The sequence below is a fragment of the Sclerotinia sclerotiorum genome, genomic scaffold, assembly GCF_000146945.2.
Source record: "Sclerotinia sclerotiorum 1980 UF-70 scaffold_5 genomic scaffold, whole genome shotgun sequence".
Classification (NCBI taxonomy): domain Eukaryota; kingdom Fungi; phylum Ascomycota; class Leotiomycetes; order Helotiales; family Sclerotiniaceae; genus Sclerotinia; species Sclerotinia sclerotiorum.
The window spans coordinates 1,730,268-1,755,455 of NW_001820831.1; the positions used below are offsets into that span (position 1 = coordinate 1,730,268).

Genomic DNA, 25,188 nt, shown 5'->3' on the forward strand with positions numbered 1-25,188 from the left:
GAGGAGGTAGTTAGAGGTTATGTATTTAGTGGGAGGGGCGCGGATTGTGTTTAACTATGAGAGGAGGAGTAGTGAATAAGGGTAATATGGGGGTTTGTGTAGGGATATTGTGTGTGTTGATTGTGTCATATAATTTTATGAAAGGAGTTGATCGGTTAAATTTAAGTAAGATCTTATGTTTTGATCTGGATATTGATATATGTATAGGTATTTAAAGTTATCTTTAAAGTATATTATGTTAATGAGATAATAACCGAATCTTTAATAGAGATTTTATATTTTACTTTCATTAAATATAAATTGTATAATAGAAAACTATAGAGATATCTTGATATTCTCCGATCTCGTACCCCTTTTTCCTATTCGCCTACTTTAGTGAGTTATTTGAAATTGGCCTCTTACCATAAATTAAAAATATATAGAATAGCCACAAACATATTTATCACTATCCTCACAATTTGATCTTATATGACTTCATCGATATCAGTATCAAATCAACCAAAATTCCACATCTGAACCCTTAAGTATCTAGTTTACAAAACCCCGATACAGTCGACCGAGCTTGAAATCAAATTGAGAACTCCATATAACGACGTCGAATAAGTCCTATGAAATTCTTCATCCTGCTAAATAACCAACTATTGTAAGATTGATTTCCCAATGATCAAAGCCTGTTAGGAGATATATACAAGCATTTCCTCATCTGAAACATTATTGTCACTAAAGAAATTAGCAGGATATCCACGAATTCCCTAGCAGAAATCTACAGTTTAGTCTTCTTGATATTTTCCACCGGGTCATTCGTGTATTCTAGTTATAACGACTTGCACTTGGTCAGTTGGGCTTGCCTTACTCTTTTGTCGACTCCGTTGGTGGTGTTCTAGCAGTTGTGAGAAATTCTTGTTGAGGCGTCTGCGCTGGCACCAAGGAGGAATGTGAATGATAGAGTTTTAATTGCGCGTATCCTGAAGGGATTGCAATTTCTGTTATGGATGATTAGTTGTTTTTGTGGACTTTGCCGGTTTGGATATTGGACATAACCCGTATGGTAAAGGCTGTGAGAAGAAAGTGCAGTAAAGCCTTAACTGTAATGGATTGGTTGGAAATGAATATGGGTGTGCACGTGTACGTGTGTCTGAATGATATTTTGTTTTCACAATAGAATTGATGATTATTCTTATAAGACTACATTTTCATGGCCTGCTAAATGCCTCCTAGGATCATATAGAAATGAAGGAGGGGTTCAATGGTGGTAATGCCGTTGAAGCACTTTGCTTTTCGCGGGGTTGTGCGAGTAAAGAGGTCATTTTAAATGGTAGATCTTTACGATGTGTTGACGATGGCTTTTAGAACTCAAGATTTCGTAGTAAGAAATGAAGGAGGAAGATCACTTGACTCGATACTATGAAGTAATTTGCTTTTTAGCACGATTGGATTTGTAGAAAGCTCTGCTCTAAATGGTTCATCTATACGATATGTTGATCATAACCATTTGCGCTGCATTCTTTTCTTTGCCATCTTGACATTGTGGAGGTGAAAGCAAAAATAGACGTAGCATGTTTCCGTAAACTAGCTATACAGTTTTAAGAATTCATAGTTTAATCTTTGGTCATCTGGCATTCCTACAATGTTTATAACCTTTATAAACACCATCAGTAGATATACAGACTCATAAAACGATGTATCTACAATACTTAATCTTATGCTTAAGTCATAATGAAAGGATTCATTTAATCATACCAAATAATGACAGAATTTTCTCCCCAATGTAAAAGAAGAGAGTCAAGGGATCAAAACTCAAGCGAAAGGGGTTGAACTTTGACCGAAAACTAATTCTCGCCTAAATTCCTCTTTATGATGACACTAAAATATAGGGTTAATCTTACCTTTGAGAAATCATACGAGAAACTTCATTATATTTGGTATTGAGATCCAAATTTTGGAAGGAATATAAAATTACATTTTTGGATATTAAACCCTTAATGCTGGTTCTTAGCAGTTTTTGTGATGTTGGAAGTTTCATCTTCGGTAAGCCTATGGAGAAGCCTGGTGGTCACACCCTTTTTATATCTCATTTGCACTAAACAAATCAGCATCAATCGAACGCAATTGTCCCCAAAGAAATTGAACCAGTGGTTGTTGTGATACTGTCGTCGACGTCCAAAACACGTGAAACCACGCTAAAACGCGTGAAATTTTCACCCCCTTCATCCCTCCATTACGAGGGAAGAGAACTCAATAACGGGGACCACCCAATCGAAATTCCCAGAAGTGATCTTAGGCACTCCATGCCAAGTGAACCACACTGAACAAACCCATGAAAGAGACAATAGCCCGCCATTCATCCTTTCCAGTCCTACCCCCTCCCAACCCTTCAACTTTCAAACACAACGCAATACCTTGAGCTCTGATGATCCATTCAAATCACCAATCAATCGCCCAACGTTCCAATTCAATAAAAAACGAAGACGACAACCCAGCCACTCAGAACCCCATATCAACTCACCAAAAGAAGCTATCCAAAAAGCTAGAAGTCTACTCATTCTAGCTGCCTCCCTGGAAGAGGATACCGAAGAACAATCGAAAGTCCTAGACTTAATCGAAATATTTCGTGAATATCTTGAAAAAGGAAAACTCACAAAAGCCTCAAATATCATCATATCACAAATCTCCCATCTAGAAAATGCCACCAAACGGATCGAAAAGCAAGCCAACCATCTTTCAAACCTTCCCAGTCATATGATCCCCCCCACAATAAACGCCCCTGGAACCAAAGCCAGCTATGCCACTATCACCAAAACCTCAGGAGAATGGAACCTAGTTACAAAGGCAAAACCCACAAAACAGAAAACTACAGAACAAAAGGAAGAAGCCCCAAGCAAACGACTAATCCTCATCAAACCTCTTATTTATCAGCCACCCTCTTTTACACCATTAAATACAAGGAATAAAGTCAACGAAGCCTTCAAGAAAGCAGGAATCAATGGACCAGTCATCTCAACCATCACTACTACAAGGAGCGGCAATTTTATACTAACCACTAACAGCCCTTTCAATGCACAATTCCTGATGGAAAAGAAGGAAATCTGGGACAAAATCCTTGATGCCGAAAGAATACAAATCGATAAACCCTGGCATAAAGTCATCATTCACAAAATCCCAATTCAGGAATTCTCAGGTCTGAAAGGTATGGACCTAATCAAAGAGGAAGTCAATACCTTCAATCCAGGGCTCAGTATTATGGGTACTCCTTACTGGCTTACCAATGCCTCCAAGAGAGCCAAACAACAAGATGGAGCAATAGTCATTGCATTTGCTACACAAAAAGAAGCAGATATAGCTATCCAGAAAAGGCTATATATTGCAGGCATTAGTGTTAGAGTAGAAAGATTCTATCCATCTACTCCTTCATCCCAATGCAACAGATGCCAGGGATTCGGCCATAACGAATCATACTGCAAAAAACCTCCAGCTTGCGGACTTTGCAGTAATAATCATGCTACAGTCGGTCATTTCTGTATAATCTGCCAAGCAAAAGGCAAACCATGTCAACATCTAAGTGTCAAATGTGTTAATTGTAAAGGAGAACACAAAGCCAACTCGAAAGTATGCGAAGTATATCTATCAACCATCAAGAAATCCAACTAATGCTGTACAACAATACTCGCATTCTTCAAATCAATCTAAACAAGAGCCCTCAAGCAACCGAAAGTGCTCTCCAACTTGCTTTAGAACTCAAAATTGATCTCATAGTCATTCAAGAACCCTGGATCCTCTCGAATCCTGAGAAAGACTTCTCCTCAACCAGATCTATTGCCCACTCTAGCTTCTCTCAACTCCTCCCAAATAATCCTTCGAACCTGCGTCCCCGAACTATGATTGTTGACCTCCTGGGATCTTGGCAGCATATGCATATATAGTACATATGCATATAAGGAGCAAACAAAACTCAACTTTTAATTCATTCTTTCCTTTTTGGTATACTGTTTGTTTGCTTTCAATATTTTGATTTCAAAGCACTTTAATTCCGAAGGCCGAATACCCAACCTATTCCTTCATTTTTTTGAATATATGCTCGCAGCTTAACTGCTTAGCTAGAGAATAAGTCAATTCAATCTGATGCTCTTTCTAGTCTCAAGAAACCCAACAATGATCTACATTTCAAAAGGATTCAAACCGCTAGTAGCCCTAGCTCCCAACTCCCCTAATGATCCAGATATTCAAATCATTGATATCACTCAAGGAAAACATACAATACAACTCATCAATATCTACAATGAAGCGGACCAAGCCAAAGAAAAAGGCCACACCATCGAAAGATGCCTTTACAATACCCCTCTTACTCATCACACCATCCTCGTAGGAGATTTCAACTCCCATCACCCTTGGTGGGACCCCTTCTCTAACAAAAGCTCAAATGCCGACCTACTTACCGAATGGTTTGAGGATCACAATCTCATTCTATTTAACGAACCAGGCACGAGCACCTTTTATCGAACAAATATGACAAATCCAAGTGTCTTAGACCTTACTTTAGCCACAGATTCAGTATCTCCCTATATCACTGATTGGCAAGTCCTCCCGGATCTTGGATCAGATCACTTAAGCATTCTCTTTGAAGTAAAGGGCACTTTATCCCGTACAACGAATATAGCTCAGCCAGCAAGATTCAATACAAAACTTGCGGATTGGGAAAAATTCGCGAATACCCTCAAATCGAAAATATCGATATCAACTACCTTAAATTCGAGTGAATACCTTAATATCGCTACCTCAGAATCCAACTCTCTTGATTCCCTTCTCGACAAGAGCCAATACATACAAGTATTGGATGAAGCTGCAAAAGAATTCACCCGAATAATCACTTATTCGGCTGAAACCAGTATACCGAGAATCAAGTCCACAAAAAGAGCTAAACCCTGGTGGTCCCCAGAGCTGAAAGCCCTTCGAAAACGACTCTCTAATGCATTTGAGAACGTCAAGATTTACCCGGAAGACGATATGTTCAAGAAAATCTACCAGTCAGCCAGGAATCATTACTTCCAAGCTATTAAAACAGCAAAGAAAAACCATTGGAATGAGTTCCTTGAAAAAGAGGATACCCAATCCATATTCAAGGCAATGTCATACACAAAAGATATACAAACCGAACGAATCCCGAATATTCGATCCAATCCCTCTAAACTAGAAAATTCTTTCGAGGGAAAATGCTCTGCATTTAGATCGACCCTATTTCCTCCTCCTCCATTCACCCCACCGCCCAATTGGGAAAGCTATAAACAATCTAAGAAATGGGAATGGCCTGATCTCACAGAGAGCGAACTCCTAAACGCGTGCTCTGCAAAAATCAAAGGAAAGACCCCTGGCCCCGATGGGATCACTCAAGATATCATTATTCAAGCGTACAAAGCAATACCAAAAGCATTTCTTCACCCTCTTCAGTCATCTTATCAACCTTGGTTACCATCCTTCTTGCTGGAAACAAGCCACTAGAGCGATACTCAAGAAACCTTCAAAACCAGACTACTCGGCCCCAAAAGCTTATAGAGTTATCGCCCTACTAAATTGCCTTGGCAAGATAAGTGAAAAGAATTCTGGCTCAAAGGCTTAGCTACTTAGCGGAGACTACACAATTACTTCATTACTCTCAAATGGGTGGAAGACAAAAGAAATCAGCCATCGATACAGCAATCTTACTCACTACCGAAATCGAAAGAAATTCAAGATCCAAGAAGAAAACCTCAACTCTCTTCCTGGATGTTAAAGGCGCCTTTGATCATGTATCTATGAACAAATTATTAGATATCTGCAAGAACCTAAACCTCCCAACCAGCCTAATCGCCTGGATCTCATCTTTTTTGAAGGAAAGGCTACTCAAGCTCTCATTCGATGGCCAAATTGAAACCTTCAAACCGATCAATACCGGGATCCCCCAAGGCAGCCCTATTTCGCCAATCCTCTTCTTAATTTATATTCGAGATCTATTCTCAGCAAATTTGATCAAATATCTCTCATATATAGATGATATAGCTTTAACAACATTTTCAACATCTTGGAAAAAGAACATCATCTCTCTCGAAAGAGCAACTAAACAGATATATGCTCTGGGCAAAGAAAATGCTATTTAATTTGATCTAGCGAAGACGGAACTAATACACTTCTCTACATCCAAAGATACGAAGACAGCCTCAATCAAGCTTCCGAACGAGGAGATAATTCAACCCTCAACAATAGTCAGATGGCTAGGCATATGGTTCGACCCTGGCCTCAGTTTCAAACAACATGTCACAATCCGAGCTACCCAGGCTAAAACCTCATTCTACCGAATGGCTAGACTTGCTAATTCTGAAAAAGGCCTTAGTCCCAAGGCAATGAGACAGCTCTATATGGCATGCGTCACCAGCATAGCTGACTACGGTTCAATTTTATGGTGGAAAGGGCAAAACCAATTCAAGAAAATCCTTCAATCCTTGCAAAACCTCGCCCTTCGAAAAATCCTAGAAGTATTCAAAACCTCACCAATAAAACCAATGGAAATAGAAACCGCATTGTGCCCTCCAGAAATAAGGCTAAATGCTGGAATCAAACAATACGCCTTCAGATTATTGAAAATCTCCCCTTCTCATCCTGTCAATTTAATAGCTACAAAGCTGGCTACAGAAAAGGAAAATCAAGATGTAGTTGCAACCCCTCAAAGAAAGCAATTAAAACCTACTCAACTCGAAAAGATCAAAAACTCAATCCAGAAAGACTTCGATCCCCTCACTTTGGAAAGAATTCATCATTTCTACTTCCCTCCTTGGAAGAAGGAAGTTCCATATAGAGTCAATATCAGCAAATTAGGAAAAGAAGAAGCTGCGATGATCCACAATCTGGCTTTCAAATATAGATGCAAAAATACCATTACCATATACACTGATGCCTCATCCACTCTAGAGGGAATAGGGGTTGGGATCGGGATAGTAGTCATCTTACCAAATGGCCGAAACTCATATCAAGAGACTATCAATATAGGCGTGAATCAGCTTGTCTATAACGGTGAGCTTCTAGGAGTTACTAAAGCGATCGAATACGCAAATTCAATAGCTCAACCAGGAAACAAGTTCAAGATATACTCAGATAATCAAGCAGGATTATTCCGGCTGAAAACCCCCTCCGATTCACCTGGTCAATCATGCCAAATCAAAGCTATAAAAGCTGCGGAAGCTATTCAAAATAAAGGAGCCGAAATCTCTCTCAATTGGGTCCCCGGACATACATCTGTACAAGGAAATGAGCTAGCTGATTCTCTTGCAAAAGAGGCGACCAAAATACCATCCTCATCTCACGAAACCAGTTATGCCTCCATTGGAATGGATATAAAAAGAATGAAATCAGAGAACTGGATGGCCATCCTTAACACTAACAACTTTCATCAACCATCGTCAACATATTCAAGAAACTACCCCTGGAAGATCAGCTCAAAAATCAGAATTCCAGGAAACATCAAAAGAAGCACAATCTGTGCTCTGTTCCAACTCAAAATTGGACACGGATACTTCAAATCTTATTTGAAACGATTCGGTATCTCCTCTAATGACAATTGTAGATGTGGGGGAAAGGAATCTCCTGATCATCTTCTGCTCAGTTGTCCTTTATATAAAATGGCAAGGAAAACCCTCAATAAGGATAACCCCATAGTCCGACCTACTATGAAATATCTGCTTCATACTAAAGCAGGAATCATCAAGACCCTCGAATTTATCGAGGCAACGAGAATAGCCACCAGATCATGGCATCTCAATAGAATGCATGAAGAAGAAGAGGAAGAAGGCGGAGAAGAAGGGGGTGGACCGGAAGATTGTGATTGAATTGATCAATTATGGCCAATTTGGTCAATTTGGTCAATTTGGTCATTTTGGTCAATTTGGTCAATTTGGTCATTTTGGTCAATTTGGTCAATTTGGGCAATCACCCCAATGTCAAATTTCATTACATTTCATTTGTTATTCCTCTTACTTGAATACGAGAGTATCTGTAAGGCGGGCTTGGTTCCCTAGTATTAGTTTTCACTTCCCCCATTCAAACATTAGAAGATTGAGGCTTTCAATCTCCCCAACCTGTATTAGCTACGGTCGAATAAGGCCAGCCACCCTCCATTTACTATTGTTAGAAGCCTACAAAGCTCCTAGCCGTCTTAGATAGTCATAGACTCAGTGTAGACGTTAATTTAATCAATCAATCAATCAATCAATCAATCAATCGAGAAGCCTGGTGGCCCAACATCATAGTGACAACGGCACAGTGCTGTGGCTGTGACTATAGCTGCGGCACAGTGTATAGGCATAGCAGGGTAGCTATTCAAGTGCCATCTAAACGTACTTATAAAATGACCACGGATTCTTTACACCTCAAAAGATATAATCCGATACATTTTCTACAAGCCATCTTCGTTGTTCGTCTTTTCTACGCCAGATTAATGAAAGTAATCAAGACCTACGGCTTACTGCTTCTCACAAACGTCAAGACCCTTTTTCTCGAACTCTTGTCGACATTGAAACACTAAATGTACTTTATCTTGTTAATCACAGTATGATATACAAATACCGACTATTGTGATATACAAATAGACAATGACAGAAACAACTCCCGCCACGCTCTCTTCGTTCCCTCAATTAAAGAACCTCTCTCCGGAGCTGCGCAATCAAGTCTAGCCTAACGCATTACCAGAGAAGATAAACACAGCTCCCGACTTCCCATCTTTAGAAAGACATTGATTCGTCAACCCAACCATATAACTTAATATTTATACCTAAAACTAATAATCCCTAATAACCTATACAACTAACCCAACAACAAATCTCTCCTATCGTCTATGAACCATCCCAAGATTTAATAAAAGCATCTTTCAAATTTGCCAACAAACTATCAGATAGCATCAACACAACACTATTCGCGCAATCTCACACTCCCGAAACCACTACTATCATGTACACCTTCATCAACATATTTCCACAATACACTGGTAGTATTCTAGATTAGCTATAAAACAAACCACACCCACCCACCTACCACCTTAGAACTCAAACCCCAAAACCTCCCCTCCCAAAATAGGTCCACTCATCACACCCTATCCGCGCAGAACAAAGTCCCAACCCCAGACAACAAAAATCCACCAAACAAAATGCACACCAGCTATAATCCTACACACTAACTTCCATAAACCAATACTCGCCCAGAGTATCCATTCATTTCAGGATGCAAATTCGGAAAATTCGAACTTCATTTTCATGATCAAGGTATCTTTAGCAGAGAAACTCAAGAGGTGTGATACAAATCCAAGCCAGTAATAATTTTTGAAACAACCGAAGACTTTGCTTTAAAAGCGTCGAACGTCAAGTCTGGTATTCTTTTATACACACAAAAATTATATGCAAGATACGAGCATAGCGAAGAGTAGATACTGGTATGAAAGTCAAAGAGAAAGAGGTATTGATGAAATATGATAAGTATGATGGTGTGAACATCTTGCACTATTACCAGTAATTTAATCGTGCCTTTGCGCCTTGGGATATTAACTACTTCCAACGACGGTGCGTAGGAGAGCATAAATCACGACAGTGAAAACAGCAACACTAAATAAGTCCTAAGCAATGCGTATATTATCGATTTATTCAAAAGTCCCACGCGATGCTAAATTAGACTAAATATGAGGGCCGATGCATTAATCATAATCTAGACCACTAAAAAACGCCACCCTAAAATAGCTCTGTGAAATCGTCAAATTAAACAATCATATCAATTTCCGACATGAATATGATGGAAATCTACCGGGACAGTCCTTTCATATCGCGTCGCAAGGTATTGTATTCCAGAAACACCAAACCCATCCAATAGTGAAGTCCCATATGCGCCTAAATCTCCTTTGTATATCCGGCCAAATCGACGTAGAATAACTTAAATCGTGAATATCATCCGGAAGTACTTGATCCCTTCAATCAACTTGTCAACTTTCCAAACCAGAACCTCCAGCTTGAACAACCAAAACACTCCCTTTAACTCCACTATTAATCAATGATTCCGCCACAACTCCTATGGTTTTCCTCATTTCCTTTCCGCTCTCTCCACTGGCACTTTCTTCCTGAATCAACGCTTTGATCATGGAAGTTTTACCTCTACCTGTAACGATCAAGTCTCCTGCATTTCTAGGACTTTGACCCATCTCCACCTTTGCGTGATGTAGACAATCGGTTAATGGTGTTGTAGTCTTGACATCAACGAAGACAACTCTGTTAACCAGTGCTTGAGGTAAGGAGTCTCGTAATGTGTGTAAAAGGGAGGTATCAGAGGCAGCAGCATTGTAAAGATCCTCAGTGTCCACGCGCTCGGTAATACGTAACCCAGAGCCAGAACTACCACCATGTTGAGAACCGGAAGCAGTAACTGGGCGCGAGCTATGCTTGACTTCAGGAGTCTTTGGATTATGAATAGGAGTGATAAAATGAATAATGGTGGCTGTGATATTACTGTTTTGCGCAAGTTGGAGAACAAAACGGAGAGCGACACGGTCATCAGCACCACCAAAAAATGGAAAGTAAACATGATGACTACGATCCGCGATGGGAGCAATTCTTTCTGCACGGCTACTACTGCGAAGACTGAGTCGACTAGCACTTGCCGAGAGATTGCGGGGCTCTCTTAAAGTCGGTCCACCAAAGCCGCGATTGATGAAAATGGCAATGTTGCAAGTCGCTATCTCCAGCGTCTTTTGGATAAAAATATCCTGAAGTCCGCTAGAGAATGAATCATGATGGGCTTCATTAACCGGTAGAATACTAGGTTCAGTCCAAGGGATGAGAACTAGGTCGGAAAAGTGATCTGATGCTTGTGTGGTCAAAGCTTCAGCGTAATCCGATTCGGGAACAACGGAAACTCCCCCTGAGACAGCGACGTTATTCAATTGAGCAAAGGTACGGAAAGCGTTGACGACGGGATCACGATAGGTGTATTCATCCACTTCGGCCATGACTGAAGATGTACGATCAGTAAGCTCTAGCATGCGGACACCATGAACCTCAAGTGGTTGTTTCTTGGAATCATTCGATGACGAAGGCGGTCCATTCTCATCCACTGTTTCTAACTCGGCTTTCGACCTATGGACTTTGGTAATCGTACTAGTATTATCCCCACCTAAAAGTGCGATGAAGGTGAACAAGCTAGGAAGACTATCAAGTCTGAGATAGACGAGGAGTCGTCGAATTTGAGTAGATTCCAACTTTTCCAATGAGCGGTCAGGGGTATATTCCTCACCCTCGGGATGAAGTCTATTTCCATCCCAGTCTATCTCTCCTTTTTTCCAGGCATCAAGTTTCTTCTGATACCAAGGAGGATATAATGCGGTTGTCAATGGCGTTGTGGCAACGGTTGTGACAAGTGCCATCACGACAAATATGGTGAAAGTCCTCGTGGACAAAATCTTTGCTTGTAAACCGATGTTCTATGGATGTTAGCAACGGGCTATGTCGGCGCTTTGTGAAAATTTCACTCACAAGAACAATCAGTTCTACAAGACCTTTACAACTCATCAAAACACCAATACTGAGACTTTCGCGCCAAACAAGCCTACAAGCCCTAGCAGCAAGCGTGCCCCCAATGATTTTGCCAGAAAATGCGACTACAATAATCGCAATGACATAACCCCATGTAATACCATCGTTGAGTAGGCCGAGATTGGTGCTCAAACCAGACAATGCGAAATAAAGTGGGAGAAGTAATACTGCGACAAGATCTTCAATCTTTTCCGTGATATGAATGGCAAAACCACCTTCATGAGGACATATGAGTCCAGCGAGAAAAGCTGAGACAGAGTTAGTAAAATTCACATGATCCAAGTTTGAATTTGATCTCACCTCCGAAGATAGCGTGAACTCCAATGACAGCAGTAAACCAAGAGGATGTCAAAACAAGCAATATTGTGAGAGCAACCATTCCCTGAGAGGGGCCGTTTTCGAGACTTCCGTTACGTCGAAGAATATATCTAAAAACTGGACGAACAGCAAATACCAAGAAAAGACACCATCCAACACAAACAAGCAACACCCATAGTGCTGCTAGTCCCGATCCGTTATTGACCAGTGCAACGCAAAGGGCTAAAAGGATCCAGCCTGTCACATCGTTTCCGACCCCAGCAGCGAGAACTGTAACTCCAACAGGTGTAGCGAGAAGTTTCAATTCTGTAAGAATTCTGCAGAGAACAGGAAAAGCAGTAATCTATCGTGGATGTCAGTAAACGTCTGAAGAAAATGAAATTGGACTCATACAGCAAGCGCTGTCCCAACGAATAGCATGTAGACAGGGAATGATATAGGTACAGTCCCCGCGTCATGACGGAATTCATTATAAAGACCCCAAGCAACGGCGCAACCCAAGCCAAATGGCAAAATCATTCCGGCCAATCCTACACTCAGGGCTACTCTCCAGTTACCGAGAAAAAGGCGCATATTAACTTCCAAACCAACAAGGAAAAGGAAGAGTATCAATCCGAGATTGGCGGCCATATTCAAAACTGGCATAGAGGCGACAGGAAAAATAGTTTCTTGAAAACCAGGAATGCGCATCATGACTGAAGGGCCTAAAATGATTCCACCTATTACTTCTGCGATAACTCGAGGTTGTCGAAGTTTGGACAACGGGTAATGAAGAATACGACAAAAAATGATGATGATGCCAGCCTAGTATTAAACACAGATTAGCTAGATCCATTCCTGGCGCGCAGAGTAAAATTCTCTTGGCCGAATGTCATTGTTATGCAAATCTGGCACCTTGCAGATTAAATCTTGAGTAAACCGCATGGCACTCTCCAAAACAACCACACGTTACACCATAATGCATGCCCGAGAAAACGAATATCATCGGGAAAAGGAGCCATACCTGGATGATGAATAGAACAATGGGATTTGAGGGACTGTAAACTGTAGGATTGCCTCCCTCCAAAATCCCACCTTGAGGAGTGGCGCGATTTGTTGAAGTAGGGCTGGCAGAACTACTAGCTTTGATGACGGTAGTTGCAATCGTCGAAGTGACGGTCGCAATCGACTCAGTCAAAGTCGTAGTAAGGGTCGCCATGATGGCAAGTAGGGCAAGCTGAGGGTTGTTGTCAAGAGGTTATCTTTGAGGTGAAATCAACATCAAAGAGGTGGAAGGGTGATGAGAGAGGAAAGGTGACTGATAAGGTTTGAGTTATTAGTACTAGTGCTCAGACGTCAAGGTAGGCTAAGTCTTGGTTATTGGGGTTCCAAAATGGGATAGTACATTAATAAATGCATCTCAGGTACATACAAACAAAGAAATGAGGGGATATAAAACTACCTTTTTACATATGAAATGTGCAAGGATCTAACAGCATCCTAAGCTTGATGATCCAAATGTTTGTGAGTGTATGACAGCTCTTGGCTTGCAGAATTCCTCTTGGAAAATTGGAAACATAATTGATTGGAGGGAGGAATTAGGGTAATCTCGAAGATTGCTAGTGAATAGTTTACAAGTTTGTTTGGAAATTAGCGTTAATTATAGTATATGAGCAAGTGAGCAGGATGTGAGAAAGAATCGATGGATGTTTGATATGGCGGGGAAGATAACCCTTACCCAAAAATTCCAATTTCCTGAAGTCGGTTATCACAAGCTCATGAATTGTATTGGCTACGTCTCAAACAAAAAATGGACAAAGCCCTGCAGATTGTGAGAACATCAATCTTGAACATCTGGACCTTGCAATCAATTGATGCAATCAGCAATTAAGTAACCAATCCCTGATCAAAGCAATTCCTTAGGCCACTTAACCGAATAAACACTGGGTGGTGAAGGGGCTTGCAAAAAGGTAGTATGAGAAGGAAAAGAACTTGTTAGAATCTCCCTCCTATTGGGTAGGTATCGCTATGTGGCATTTTGATCTATGCCCTTTCTGTCGGAATCCTACCTATTTTCTAAGCCTAGGACTCAGCCACTTGAAATAAATTATCATATTTTGCGCATCACATCGTGAACTTAATTGCATGTGTGACCCACGTGTGATATCTCCCATCTCAATCTTATATGTGTTGACAAGAAGAAAGCAGAGCAGTAATTACTTGATTCTTGGTCCTCATGATCACATATCTGAATCGTTGCGAAGCTTGTTCTTCGTAAAGCTTAAGGGGGAGAAAATGTATCGATGAGCATGGCCGCACCGTGGCGATAGTAACTCAAGCCAAGGCATTTAAGCCTCAAAAAAGAATCTTTCATTCCTTCGGGTTAAAAACGCCCAAGTATCGCGGCTCGCTCGCGTTCTCGTCAGTGGGGTGCATCGTGAGTTGGGGCGAGAGCTCCAATTTCGCATATCCCATAAAGTTGTATATCAAAAGCCATCGCAAGAGTCTTGGCAGATTCGTTACTGTCATCACAGGACGAAAATTATCCTATCAACGTTTCACCTCATCGTACTCCAGTACAAAGCTGAGCTGTTGTCCTGCAGGAATGGACAGGAATAGATGGCAACGACTAGCCAGCAACAGTAGGAAAAACGATTCCCTCATCCTAGAGAGCAATCTTTCTATCCATATTTCCTGGGAATGACTAGCATGCCGCGTATCGTCGGTATTTCAGCTGCCTTTCTAGACAAGTTTATCCACATGATCGTTCTGTATAACAATCGGGCTTCTGGGCTTGTAGAAATCAGGTACACATTGAAGGCTTGTTGAAAAAGATACTTCTGGAGCTGGCAAACAATATATGGGAAAGGAAAGTTCCCAGCAGTAACTTAAAGGAAGTCAAACATCGGGTACCAATACAACCACACAAGTGCGGGGTATCATATTTGATAGAGTAGCCAGCTAAATGCGCCTTTATCGTGAAACATCTGGTTGTGTGGTCACATAGAAGCCTCTGGTTTATTTGTTTTTGACCTTTTCAATGCGGTGTTGCCAACGCAACCAACCGCATGATTGCTTGGGACTGCACCATATCACTAAGTGTAGATCATGTAGCATCTTGAAGATCTGCGAGAGAACTGATATATCGGCTGCAGTCATTTTAGAATCGCAGAGACATTTCATAGAATTGTTTAGGTATTTTTAATGAGTAGCCAACTTTTCTGGGGGTGGACTGGGTATGACAAAGGTAACAAAGGTTGCAAGAGGACTTATAGTTGCTTTTTTTAATTGTAAATTTCGTCATGAGGATCTCGTGGGAGGAGCAGTTCACATACCATGTTGAGTAGGTCGGAAACCCCCACGTCTTACACACGTCCACAGATCTGAGGGATAATTCGGGGATTAAATGGAAAGCTGAGATGTGCGACCACACCTTTATGCTGAAACGCCAGATTCTAGTGACACCAAAGGTATCACAAAATAGCGGCCCAAACTAGACAGTGTAGTCTGTCTGCAGAGACGTCAAGCATCATATCGATGTTCAGCCTTTGAATCAATTTTATATTGTTCTTAATTCAATGCAAGCGCCAAAACACGATACATCAATGTATTAAATCATCACACTAGAGGCTACTGAAAGACCTAGCACTTAGAGTCTGTTGATGACTTTAATACTGTACGACCTAGTGTTTATTTCTGAGGCAAAGGAGAGGCAGCTCGCGGGAGAAGAACATGGGTGTGCAGCAGTTCGTATACGCAGGTAGAAATACTAAAGGCATGGCTTGATATACCATTTTCGTTTCAAAATTGTATGATTTTACATGATGGATCCATCACCCGCGTAAGTATCAATGCGACTTCATTTCACACAATGTTACTATAACAAAGTCCTAGTCAAGACCTTAACTCACTGAAATCAACAGCTTCACTCTTCCATCATTCACTTCTGTCACTTCTATCACACTAGATACACAATTTCCATCACACACTATGAATCATCTACCTCATCATCTCCTTCCGCTCTAACCCACAGAATATCCCTCTCCTACCACAAAAGAAAACATCCCACCCCCTACATGCAAACCCCCAAACCTCCACCCCACAATCAATGACAACCAATCAAACTTCTCAGACCATAGTTTCCTTCCTCTCAAGACAAAGACAAACAAACACCGCTCTTCACTTTCTTATCCTAATTATCCTCACATATCCAATCTCGCTTCATCTCATCTCATCTCGCTTCTCCTTTTACTTTGTTGATACTATTTATTACGGAGTATGGATCCTTTAATTCATAATTTCACATCTTCACTCAAAAGTCATTCATTCATTCTAATAACTGAGAATCTGGATGTTAGGACTTGTTTCTAGCTAGCCTTTGTGATTTTGATCTTGATCCTGAAGGAAATACTTGTAATTTTTATCATATAAACTTATATAACTTACTATGAACGTGCAACTTCCCAAGAGATATGACTACATTACATGATCTAGCTGCCTCTAGTTATACCACTACATAGTATCTAACTAATCCCTCCAGAACAAACCCCGACTTTTCTGTAAAGTCTCCCAGAAACATCCATCTAACTCTTCTCAACCCATTCATTCCTGTGAAAGCATTCGCATACGGAGGGAACAAACTTGAAGGCTGCCACTTCCGCCAATGTATCATCGTGAGCTACACATACCTAACGACCAATACCATTTTAGTCCATCCGCTCCCATGACTTTCTCGATCGTTGTTCTCGGCCTATCTACATTATGCATCACAATCTCAACTTACGGTATCGCTTAATTAAAGGTGTCTCTTCATCATTTCTATGCAGAAGATGCTCAGTAATGAGCCCGGACAGTTTGCCCCATCAATTTGTTTAAGGCTCTGGAAGAAATAAGAACGCGAAGGACGAAATTCTCCTCGGTGATTAAACGCGTCAGGATTTAACGCTCATGAATATTGGATATTGAATATGTATGGATTAAGATTTGTTGTTACCCTAGCCAATGCACATATGCAATCTAGAAGAAATATATCAACGACTAACATTTGAAAGGCTAGCAAGTGTGTAGCAGAATGGGAGTGTGAAAGTTGTATACCTTAAAAGAACGAGTAAAGAAGATATCTGATATTCGAAATTACATTCACTCTATTTATTGATTCATTCACTTCCCTCAGGCATCTGATTACTGATTGATATTATATTTAGTGAACAAAACGGTGTGAGATTAAAATTCCTGCAGCAGGCGAAGTCCGGTCGATTAGCTAGTTAGGCATACGGCCAATGGCTCCCCGGGCTAGGATCACAAACTTTTGAATCATTTTATTTTTTGAACTTTTAGGTAACTACGCAGGTGCTTAAAATCTATAAAAAAAAAGTCTGAATATATTCAAATCTTCTTCTCAAGTTACACAGATCGTGATAACATTTCCCACATACCACACATTCAACCAAATCATATCAAAGATGGTCGTCAAAGAATATGTGACCTATAACCAGGTATGCATGCAGCAAAACAGAAGCTCAAAAATGCCCCTCTGACCTCATTAATCCTACCCCTCCGAGCAAAACCACACACTGAGAATCTTCCAGGTCCACAAACTATGTCAAGAAGCCGCACCACGAATTCTCGATGAATTTCAACCTCAACTCATGATTGCTATTGGTGGTGGTGGATATGTTCCTGCGCGAATCCTCCGGTCGTTTTTAAAACAGCCCGGAAGTCCTAATATTCCTATCCAAGCTATCGGGCTCTCGCTATACGAACAGCTTCCTTCTACACACCCTTCTTCGTCGAATACTCCAGGAGAGGTTGAGCAATTGGGTACAAAGGTTACGAGAACTCAATGGTTGGATTTGAATAGTTTGGGTAATATGGAGAATTTGGTGGGAAAGAGGATTCTGATCGTCGATGAAGTGGATGATACAAGAACCACTTTGGAGTATGCTGTTAAGGAATTGGAGAAGGATGTCGAGCTTGCTAGACAAAAGTTGGGTGGTCAGGGAGAGAAGACTGTTTTCTCTGTCTTCGTATTACATGTGAGTAACTTTCTGGGTTTAGATATACATCTTTAAGGAGGAAATTCACTAATATTTTTGCGTCAACAGAACAAGAATAAGGAGAAGAAGGGTACTCTCCCTGAGGATATGTTGAAAGATAATAGATATCTCGCAGCAAGAACCGTGGAGGATGTATGGATTTGTTATCCTTGGGAAGCGCAAGATATTGAGGAACATGATGAATTGGCTCGCAAACAAACTACTCAATAGAATTTTATCTCATAACTTCAGTGGTTCGAAAATCGAAACAAAGTAAAATCCACATCCTTGGCTTTGTTCCTCGACCTTTTGGACGAACATTATAGGAGTGAAAATTACATGTGGTGACTGGATTTCTACTCATCCCCTCGTACCGGGCGTAAAGCGTCTGCTATACCTTCCAAACTCCTCAGAGTAGGAATATATCGTGATGAATTCGCACTCTTCTGTCATTCTCACAGGAAATTTCATGCACCCTCTTATCTTATCTTAGCGCTCAAGCCTCGAAGGGCACGGCGGGGTAATTTTGAATACCACAGAGAGACTCAGAAAGGCAAGTGGATGACGGGAGTGGATGCGACTTCGGTGAGCACGCAACTATGGATGATAAATCTAAAATACTTCCAATCGTGACGAATATCAGCTAATCGTTCCCATGTAATATGGGTTTCGTTACGTATGAATGCTCCATTCGTCAACCGATAGTCGCAGAGTGGGTATTGGGTTCTTAATATATATATATAAGCTTCATTGCGGCACTTCCGGCTTCCGGTATTGCAATTGCTTCTATCTTATATTTTGTATCTTGTATCTTATATTATAAATATCTGCCACTAGTCATCTCGCTTTACTTACCCCTCCAATCATGGGTGAAGTTCAGAAACCAAAAGAACATATCTTATGTCTTCTTCCTTTTCCCGAAGATCCCAAGCTTTTGGATAAGCTTCGTCAGAAATATAATGTAGAATTTACATATAAGCAGATGTTTTTTGGGGTAGGCAAGGCATTAGATCTTGCCGAAGTCCCGGATGGTAAGATACACCTTCATATATTCTCTACATGCTGCAGATCAGATTCCTAACCATCTCATTCGTTCCTTCTCCAGAAACATGGCACAATGCAACGATACTCGTTACTCTCTCATCACTTCCGCCTTCAGCGGAAAAAGCCAAAAATCTCAAACTCATCCATCTCTTCAGCGCCGGCACAGATCGATTGCGTGAGACGCCCGTGTGGAATGAAACGGAAATCCCCATTACGAATTCATCCGGTGTGCATGGACCGCAGATATCAGAATGGGTTATCATGCAAATCCTCAGCCATTCGCACAGGGAGAAGCTTATGGTTGAATGGCAGAAAAAACACGTATGGGGGAATTATCAAGAATTGGGCGCGATGAGAGACTGCGTGGGTCAGAGATTAGGTGTTTTGGGATATGGTGCGATAGGGAGACAGACGGCGCGGATTTGCAAAGCTATGGGTATGGATGTTATAGCATATACGGCATCGCCCCGTCCTACGCCCGAATCGAGGAAAGATAGTGGAAAGTATATCGTTCCCAATACTGGGGATGCAGATGGTACGATTCCTTCTGCATGGTATTCTGGACTCGATAAAGCTAGTTTGCACAATTTCCTCAAGCAGGATATTGACATTCTGCTGATTTCTGTTCCCTTGACGCCTGAGACACGTCACTTTTCTTTCTGCTGCCGAGTTTGAATTCTGGGTTCCAAGACAAACGCTTTCATCATAAATATTGCGAGAGGTGGTATTATTAATCAGGAAGATCTAATTACACATTTGAAGAAGCCATTGAGTGAGGGAGGTTTGAGGGGTGCTGCATTGGATGTTACGGACCCTGAGCCATTACCTGAGGATAATGAGTTGTGGGCTTTGGACAATGTGGCTATCACACCGCATGTGAGTGGGCTAGGGACCACGTATGCAGAGCGGAGTTTTGCAATCTTGGATGAGAATTTAGAGAATATAGAAAAGGGAAGGAATTTGATTAATTTGGTTGATAGAAAAAAGGGGTATTAGATTTGACAAAAAAGGCTTGGGAAATTTTAGACACAAAATAACTCCAAGAACTGAACCATGAAGTGACTTTGGGATTTGAAGCTTGAAGTAAATATTTCGGTTTTATTGGCAGCTTATAAAGGTTTAGAGATATCCTAATGAGCCTGTACAACACCGCTTGCATCTGCCTGTGCCGTGATTCTCTTCTTATACGCCTGCACATCCCCAGGGAATTTCTCCACCGTTCCATTATCGCAAACCCAAAGACTCGTACATACCGTCTGCAACATCGTAACATCGTGACTAACCATCAACACACCACCCTGGAATGCGTTCAGCGCTTGACTCAAGGCATCCATAGCTTCAATATCCAAGTGATTAGACGGTTCGTCAAGAACGAGAATGTGTGGGTTTTGTAAAGAGAGACAGGCGAATGCGACACGGGATTTTTGACCTCCGGATAGAAGTTCCATCTTTTGTAAACCTGTCATACCAGTGATACCGAAGGCGCCGAGGTGGCGACGGTATTCTTCGTCTGTTTTTCCGGGGTAGGTTTTGGTCATGAAGCCGACGGCACTGGTGGTTAGATCGAGGGCATCGACGTGATGTTGAGCGAAGAAACCGATGCGGAGTCGAGGGTTTTGGGAGATGAGTCCTCCGGTTGGGGAGAGCTTTCCGATGAGAAGTTTGAGGACAGTGGTTTTACCGGCTCCGTTGGGTCCGACGATACCAATTCGAGAGTCGAGCTGTACGTCTAGGTCGACGTTGCGGAGGAGAGGCTTGTCGGGGGTGTAGCCGAAGGACACGTCGGTCATTTGGACGATTGGGGGAGAAAGCTTTTCTACTTCTGGAAATTTGAAATGGACTGTATAAACGGATTCGGGGGCTTCGAGAATTGGCATCTTTTCCAACTTCTTGATTCTTGACTGGGCTTCTGAGGACTTGGCAGCGTTGTAACGGAACTTGTCAATAAATGCTTGGAGATGAGCACGTTGCACCATTTGGTTCTCATATTCTCGTTGAGCTGTCTTGCGGCGTTCCTCCTTTGTAGCATAGAAAGATTCGAAGTTGGCACCCTTGTAGTAATCGAGACGTTCGGAATGTTGATGAATGATATCGGTTGCAACTTCGTTTAGGAATGCTCTGTCGTGAGATACTACCAGAACTGTACTTGGATATCCTTGAAGGTAGTTGGCAAGGAAAGTAATAGAGGGAACGTCCAACATGTTAGACGGTTCATCAAGAAGTAAAAGATCAGGTTCACAGAACAGGGCTCTGGCCAATGCGAGACGCATACGCCAACCTCCGGAGAATGTCTTGGTAGCAAACTGTTGTCTTTCAGGAGAGAAACCAAGACCAGCCAAAATGGTTGCAGCCCGAGATTCAGCTTTGTCGGATTCCATCTCCGCAAGCTTGCCTTGAATATCACCCAAGGTCTGATCGAGACCCTCACGCTCTTTGTCAAGCTTCTCTGCTTGTTCAGAGGTATCAGCCATCGAGGATCGCTCTGCTTCCATATCTGCAAGTTGCTTGGAAATTTTAACTTGCTCTGCAAGTAAGTGTTTCCGCCATACGTCAGCATCAAGCACAGCTTGCAACGCGGGCGTATCATCTCCACTAATTTCTTGCTCGACGTGAAGAATGGAAATGTGGGTAGGAACGGCCAGTTCTCTCCTTGCCAAAGCTCTCAATAGAGTAGACTTTCCGATACCGTTCTGACCAACCAAACCATATCTTCGACCATAAGCTAAGGTCAAGTTTGTATCTGATAAAATTCTCAAACCACCAATAGAAACATCGATATTGTCCACTTTGATATCCTTGCTCTTTGTCGATTGACCTGATCCTAATTGCAAAGGATTGACAGCCATGAAGAACTCTTCATATGACTGGGCATCATCAGGTTGATTAATAAGTTTAGAAGCCTCATATTCGACGGCCTTGAATTCCTTCTTGCTTTGTTTGGCAGCAATCTTTCTCTCGGCTTTCTCCAACTTCTTCCTATCAACTCTAGACTCCACTTTTCTAACATTTGCGGATTCCAAATCAACACCTCCAAGAGAAACACCTAAAGTAGACGACATGTTTCTTTGAGCCCCAACTTGGATGGCTTGGTCTAGCCGTTTGGCAGCGGAAGAAATTTGCTTATTTTGTCCATTACCATCAAATTTTCGTACCCATTTGTCCACTAGTTCATTGATCTTTGATTTGTTTTCTGGACTTGGATCACCAGAAGCTGATAGTAAGAGCGCTGAGATAGAAGCAGCTGCTTCTGATAATGGAGATGGGCCATTTTGGTCTGCCTCTACATATGCATTTGATGCATGAGTGAGGTATCCAACAGAATATTCTGATACAACTGGATCAATATTAGGTAAGAAGGTCTTTATTTCTGCTTCCATGATGAAAACAGTTTCACAGAAAGTAATGGATGAGTTAGTACTGTCAACAAAGGGACTCTATATATCAACTGAGAGATATCACGGTCTTTGATGCGAATTGCCTCATAAATTCGACCCGCAGGTTTGATTTCACGTGATTGAGAATGTTCCGTCGTCCGACGTACTAACCTATTGAGTAAAATTAATCCACACTAGTGTTGTATTTGTTTACCGATTGCTCCTTCCTAGCGGTGAACAACAAACTCCACTATCCACAAGGACATCTCAGCAATCCTTAACCTCCTACTTCTCTATCTACAACCTCGACTTTTCAATATCCAAATTCTCATACCTCAACTCCTCAAAACAAAATCCTAAATCTACTTTCAATATGCGTGAGATCGTATGTATATCTCTCTCTTCATCTACAGCTTCTACTGCTCTATTCAGAACGCGTCGACTTTACCCCTGAAAAGCACCCCACTATATATTTTTCAAAAGTATCAATATCGCTGACCAGGTAACTTTTCAATCTGCAGGTTCATCTTCAAACCGGCCAATGTGTAAGTCAACTCATCGCAACCCATTCTATCAAAATATACTGATGTTCTGCTCAGGGTAACCAAATTGGTGCTGCTTTCTGGTACGAAATCTCGACTTTGCGAAAGCTCTGCCGCGCGACAACCTCAGATTCAATACTAACATGATATAGGCAAACTATCTCTGGTGAGCATGGTCTTGACGGCTCTGGTGTGTAAGTAATACTGCAGTTCATTGCCATGTTTTAAACATTTCTGACATCGTTTATTTACAGCTACAATGGAACCTCCGATCTCCAACTTGAGCGTATGAACGTCTACTTCAACGAGGTATATACACACAACTTCAGCAATACGAAGGGCATTCGCTAACATTTCCAAGGCTTCCGGCAACAAGTATGTTCCCCGTGCCGTTCTCGTCGATTTGGAGCCAGGTACCATGGATGCCGTCCGTGCTGGTCCTTTCGGTCAACTCTTCCGCCCAGATAACTTCGTTTTCGGTCAATCCGGTGCTGGTAACAACTGGGCTAAGGGTCATTACACTGAGGGTGCTGAGCTTGTCGACCAAGTTCTTGATGTCGTTCGTCGTGAGGCTGAGGGCTGTGACTGCCTTCAAGGTTTCCAAATCACCCACTCTCTCGGTGGTGGAACTGGTGCCGGTATGGGTACGCTTTTGATTTCCAAGATCCGTGAGGAGTTCCCAGATCGTATGATGGCTACCTTCTCCGTCGTCCCATCGCCAAAGGTTTCCGATACCGTCGTCGAGCCATATAACGCTACTCTCTCTGTTCATCAATTGGTCGAGAACTCTGACGAGACCTTCTGTATCGACAACGAGGCTCTCTACGACATTTGCATGAGAACCTTGAAGCTCAGCCACCCATCCTACGGAGATCTTAACCACTTGGTCTCCGCTGTCATGTCCGGTGTTACCACCTGTCTCCGTTTCCCTGGTCAACTTAACTCAGATCTCCGAAAGTTGGCTGTCAACATGGTTCCATTCCCCCGTCTTCATTTCTTCATGGTTGGATTTGCTCCTTTGACCAGTCGTGGCGCACACTCTTTCCGTGCTGTTACTGTTCCAGAGTTGACCCAACAAATGTATGATCCTAAGAACATGATGGCCGCTTCCGATTTCCGTAACGGTCGTTACTTAACCTGCTCTGCTATCTTGTAAGTTTGTCATATTACCCGTCTGCAGCTCTATATATACTAATCGTGTGCAGCCGTGGTAAGGTTTCCATGAAGGAGGTTGAGGACCAAATGCGCAATGTCCAAAACAAGAACTCTTCCTACTTCGTCGAGTGGATCCCTAACAATGTCCAAACCGCCCTTTGCTCCATTCCTCCCCGTGGTCTCAAGATGTCCTCCACCTTCGTCGGTAACTCGACCTCCATCCAAGAACTCTTCAAGCGTGTCGGTGATCAATTCACTGCTATGTTCAGAAGAAAGGCTTTCTTGCATTGGTACACTGGTGAGGGTATGGACGAGATGGAGTTCACTGAAGCTGAGTCCAACATGAACGATTTGGTCTCCGAGTACCAACAATACCAAGATGCCTCGATCTCTGAGGGAGAGGAGGAGTACGAAGAGGAAGCCCCAATTGAGGGCGAGGAATAGACGTTTAATGCTATTACCTACTTTGCTTCTTTGAAGAAACGACGGACTGGTTACTGATCTTGCATTAGTGGCAACACGATGTCGAATCACATTTATTCGTAGCAAGGTTGATAATTTCTCGGGTGTGGGTTGTTTTAGTCTTTTTGTTAATTAGGAGCCAGTGGTCTTGAGGGCGTAGAGCGACTATACATCGTCGATACCCTATGAAGTAGTTCATCTTGATGGATTAAGAAATCAAGATAGTTTCACAAAATTGGTGCTCTTGCAAAATTACACGGTGAACTCAAACGTGGTAATCGACCGTCTTGATGAATATTACACAATGCTCCCAAAATTTCAACAAGGTTCTAGGTTAAGCAGATAAAGCTTCACATTTCTATTTTCAAACACCCGCCTTCATCCATCTACCTAACTATTATCTCTTAATTTCAGCCAACTTAATGCAAGTGGTCAATTGAGATGACTTCAATGCTCATGGTTTTAATGCGTGAGGAATTTCAATATCCAGAACTAACAAGATTGGCAGCGAAATCGGATTAACAGCTGCAGCAGCGACGAAAATTCTTTTCTAGTCTCCTGATAAGAACTTCATGTCATGAATTTTGGTCAGGACATTCCAATTGGCTATCTCCTCTCCCACAGCCACATCTGACAGGGGAAATGGTAAGGCTGGTAATATTAACTAACTTTATTTAGTTATCTTAGTGGC

At 41.9% G+C, this 25,188-nt stretch overlaps 8 protein-coding genes across 8 annotated transcripts; 6 read left to right on the forward strand and 2 right to left on the reverse strand.

The window, feature by feature from the left end:
* Positions 1 to 3,069: 3,069 nt before the first annotated feature.
* SS1G_04645 (predicted protein) lies at positions 3,070 to 3,648 on the forward strand (the record flags this gene model as incomplete). Its single annotated transcript, XM_001594787.1, has 1 exon — positions 3,070 to 3,648. The coding sequence occupies one exon, from the start codon at positions 3,070 to 3,072 to the stop codon at positions 3,646 to 3,648; it is 579 nt and encodes a 192-aa protein (XP_001594837.1).
* A 501-nt stretch (positions 3,649 to 4,149) lies between these two features.
* On the forward strand, positions 4,150 to 5,493 carry SS1G_04646 (hypothetical protein; the record flags this gene model as incomplete). Its single annotated transcript, XM_001594788.1, has 1 exon — positions 4,150 to 5,493. The coding sequence occupies one exon, from the start codon at positions 4,150 to 4,152 to the stop codon at positions 5,491 to 5,493; it is 1,344 nt and encodes a 447-aa protein (XP_001594838.1).
* An 893-nt stretch (positions 5,494 to 6,386) lies between these two features.
* Positions 6,387 to 7,850, forward strand: SS1G_04647 (hypothetical protein; the record flags this gene model as incomplete). The annotated part of the gene is made up of 1 exon (XM_001594789.1): positions 6,387 to 7,850. The coding sequence occupies one exon, from the start codon at positions 6,387 to 6,389 to the stop codon at positions 7,848 to 7,850; it is 1,464 nt and encodes a 487-aa protein (XP_001594839.1).
* A 2,135-nt stretch (positions 7,851 to 9,985) lies between these two features.
* On the reverse strand, positions 9,986 to 13,104 carry SS1G_04648 (hypothetical protein; the record flags this gene model as incomplete). Its single annotated transcript, XM_001594790.1, has 5 exons — positions 9,986 to 11,476; positions 11,529 to 11,836; positions 11,889 to 12,249; positions 12,300 to 12,710; positions 12,910 to 13,104. The coding sequence occupies 5 exons, from the start codon at positions 13,102 to 13,104 to the stop codon at positions 9,986 to 9,988; spliced, it is 2,766 nt and encodes a 921-aa protein (XP_001594840.1).
* A 4,243-nt stretch (positions 13,105 to 17,347) lies between these two features.
* On the forward strand, positions 17,348 to 18,151 carry SS1G_04649 (hypothetical protein; the record flags this gene model as incomplete). The annotated part of the gene is made up of 3 exons (XM_001594791.1): positions 17,348 to 17,380; positions 17,474 to 17,920; positions 17,990 to 18,151. 3 exons carry the CDS (start codon positions 17,348 to 17,350, stop codon positions 18,149 to 18,151), a joined length of 642 nt encoding a protein of 213 aa, XP_001594841.1.
* A 751-nt stretch (positions 18,152 to 18,902) lies between these two features.
* SS1G_04650 (hypothetical protein) lies at positions 18,903 to 19,639 on the forward strand (the record flags this gene model as incomplete). The annotated part of the gene is made up of 2 exons (XM_001594792.1): positions 18,903 to 18,951; positions 19,026 to 19,639. The coding sequence occupies 2 exons, from the start codon at positions 18,903 to 18,905 to the stop codon at positions 19,637 to 19,639; spliced, it is 663 nt and encodes a 220-aa protein (XP_001594842.1).
* Positions 19,640 to 20,094: 455 nt separating this feature from the next.
* On the reverse strand, positions 20,095 to 22,341 carry SS1G_04651 (hypothetical protein; the record flags this gene model as incomplete). Its single annotated transcript, XM_001594793.1, has 1 exon — positions 20,095 to 22,341. The coding sequence occupies one exon, from the start codon at positions 22,339 to 22,341 to the stop codon at positions 20,095 to 20,097; it is 2,247 nt and encodes a 748-aa protein (XP_001594843.1).
* Positions 22,342 to 22,711: 370 nt separating this feature from the next.
* SS1G_04652 (beta tubulin) lies at positions 22,712 to 24,479 on the forward strand (the record flags this gene model as incomplete). Its single annotated transcript, XM_001594794.1, has 7 exons — positions 22,712 to 22,723; positions 22,860 to 22,883; positions 22,938 to 22,963; positions 23,033 to 23,074; positions 23,135 to 23,189; positions 23,242 to 24,032; positions 24,086 to 24,479. The coding sequence occupies 7 exons, from the start codon at positions 22,712 to 22,714 to the stop codon at positions 24,477 to 24,479; spliced, it is 1,344 nt and encodes a 447-aa protein (XP_001594844.1).
* Positions 24,480 to 25,188: the final 709 nt, after the last annotated feature.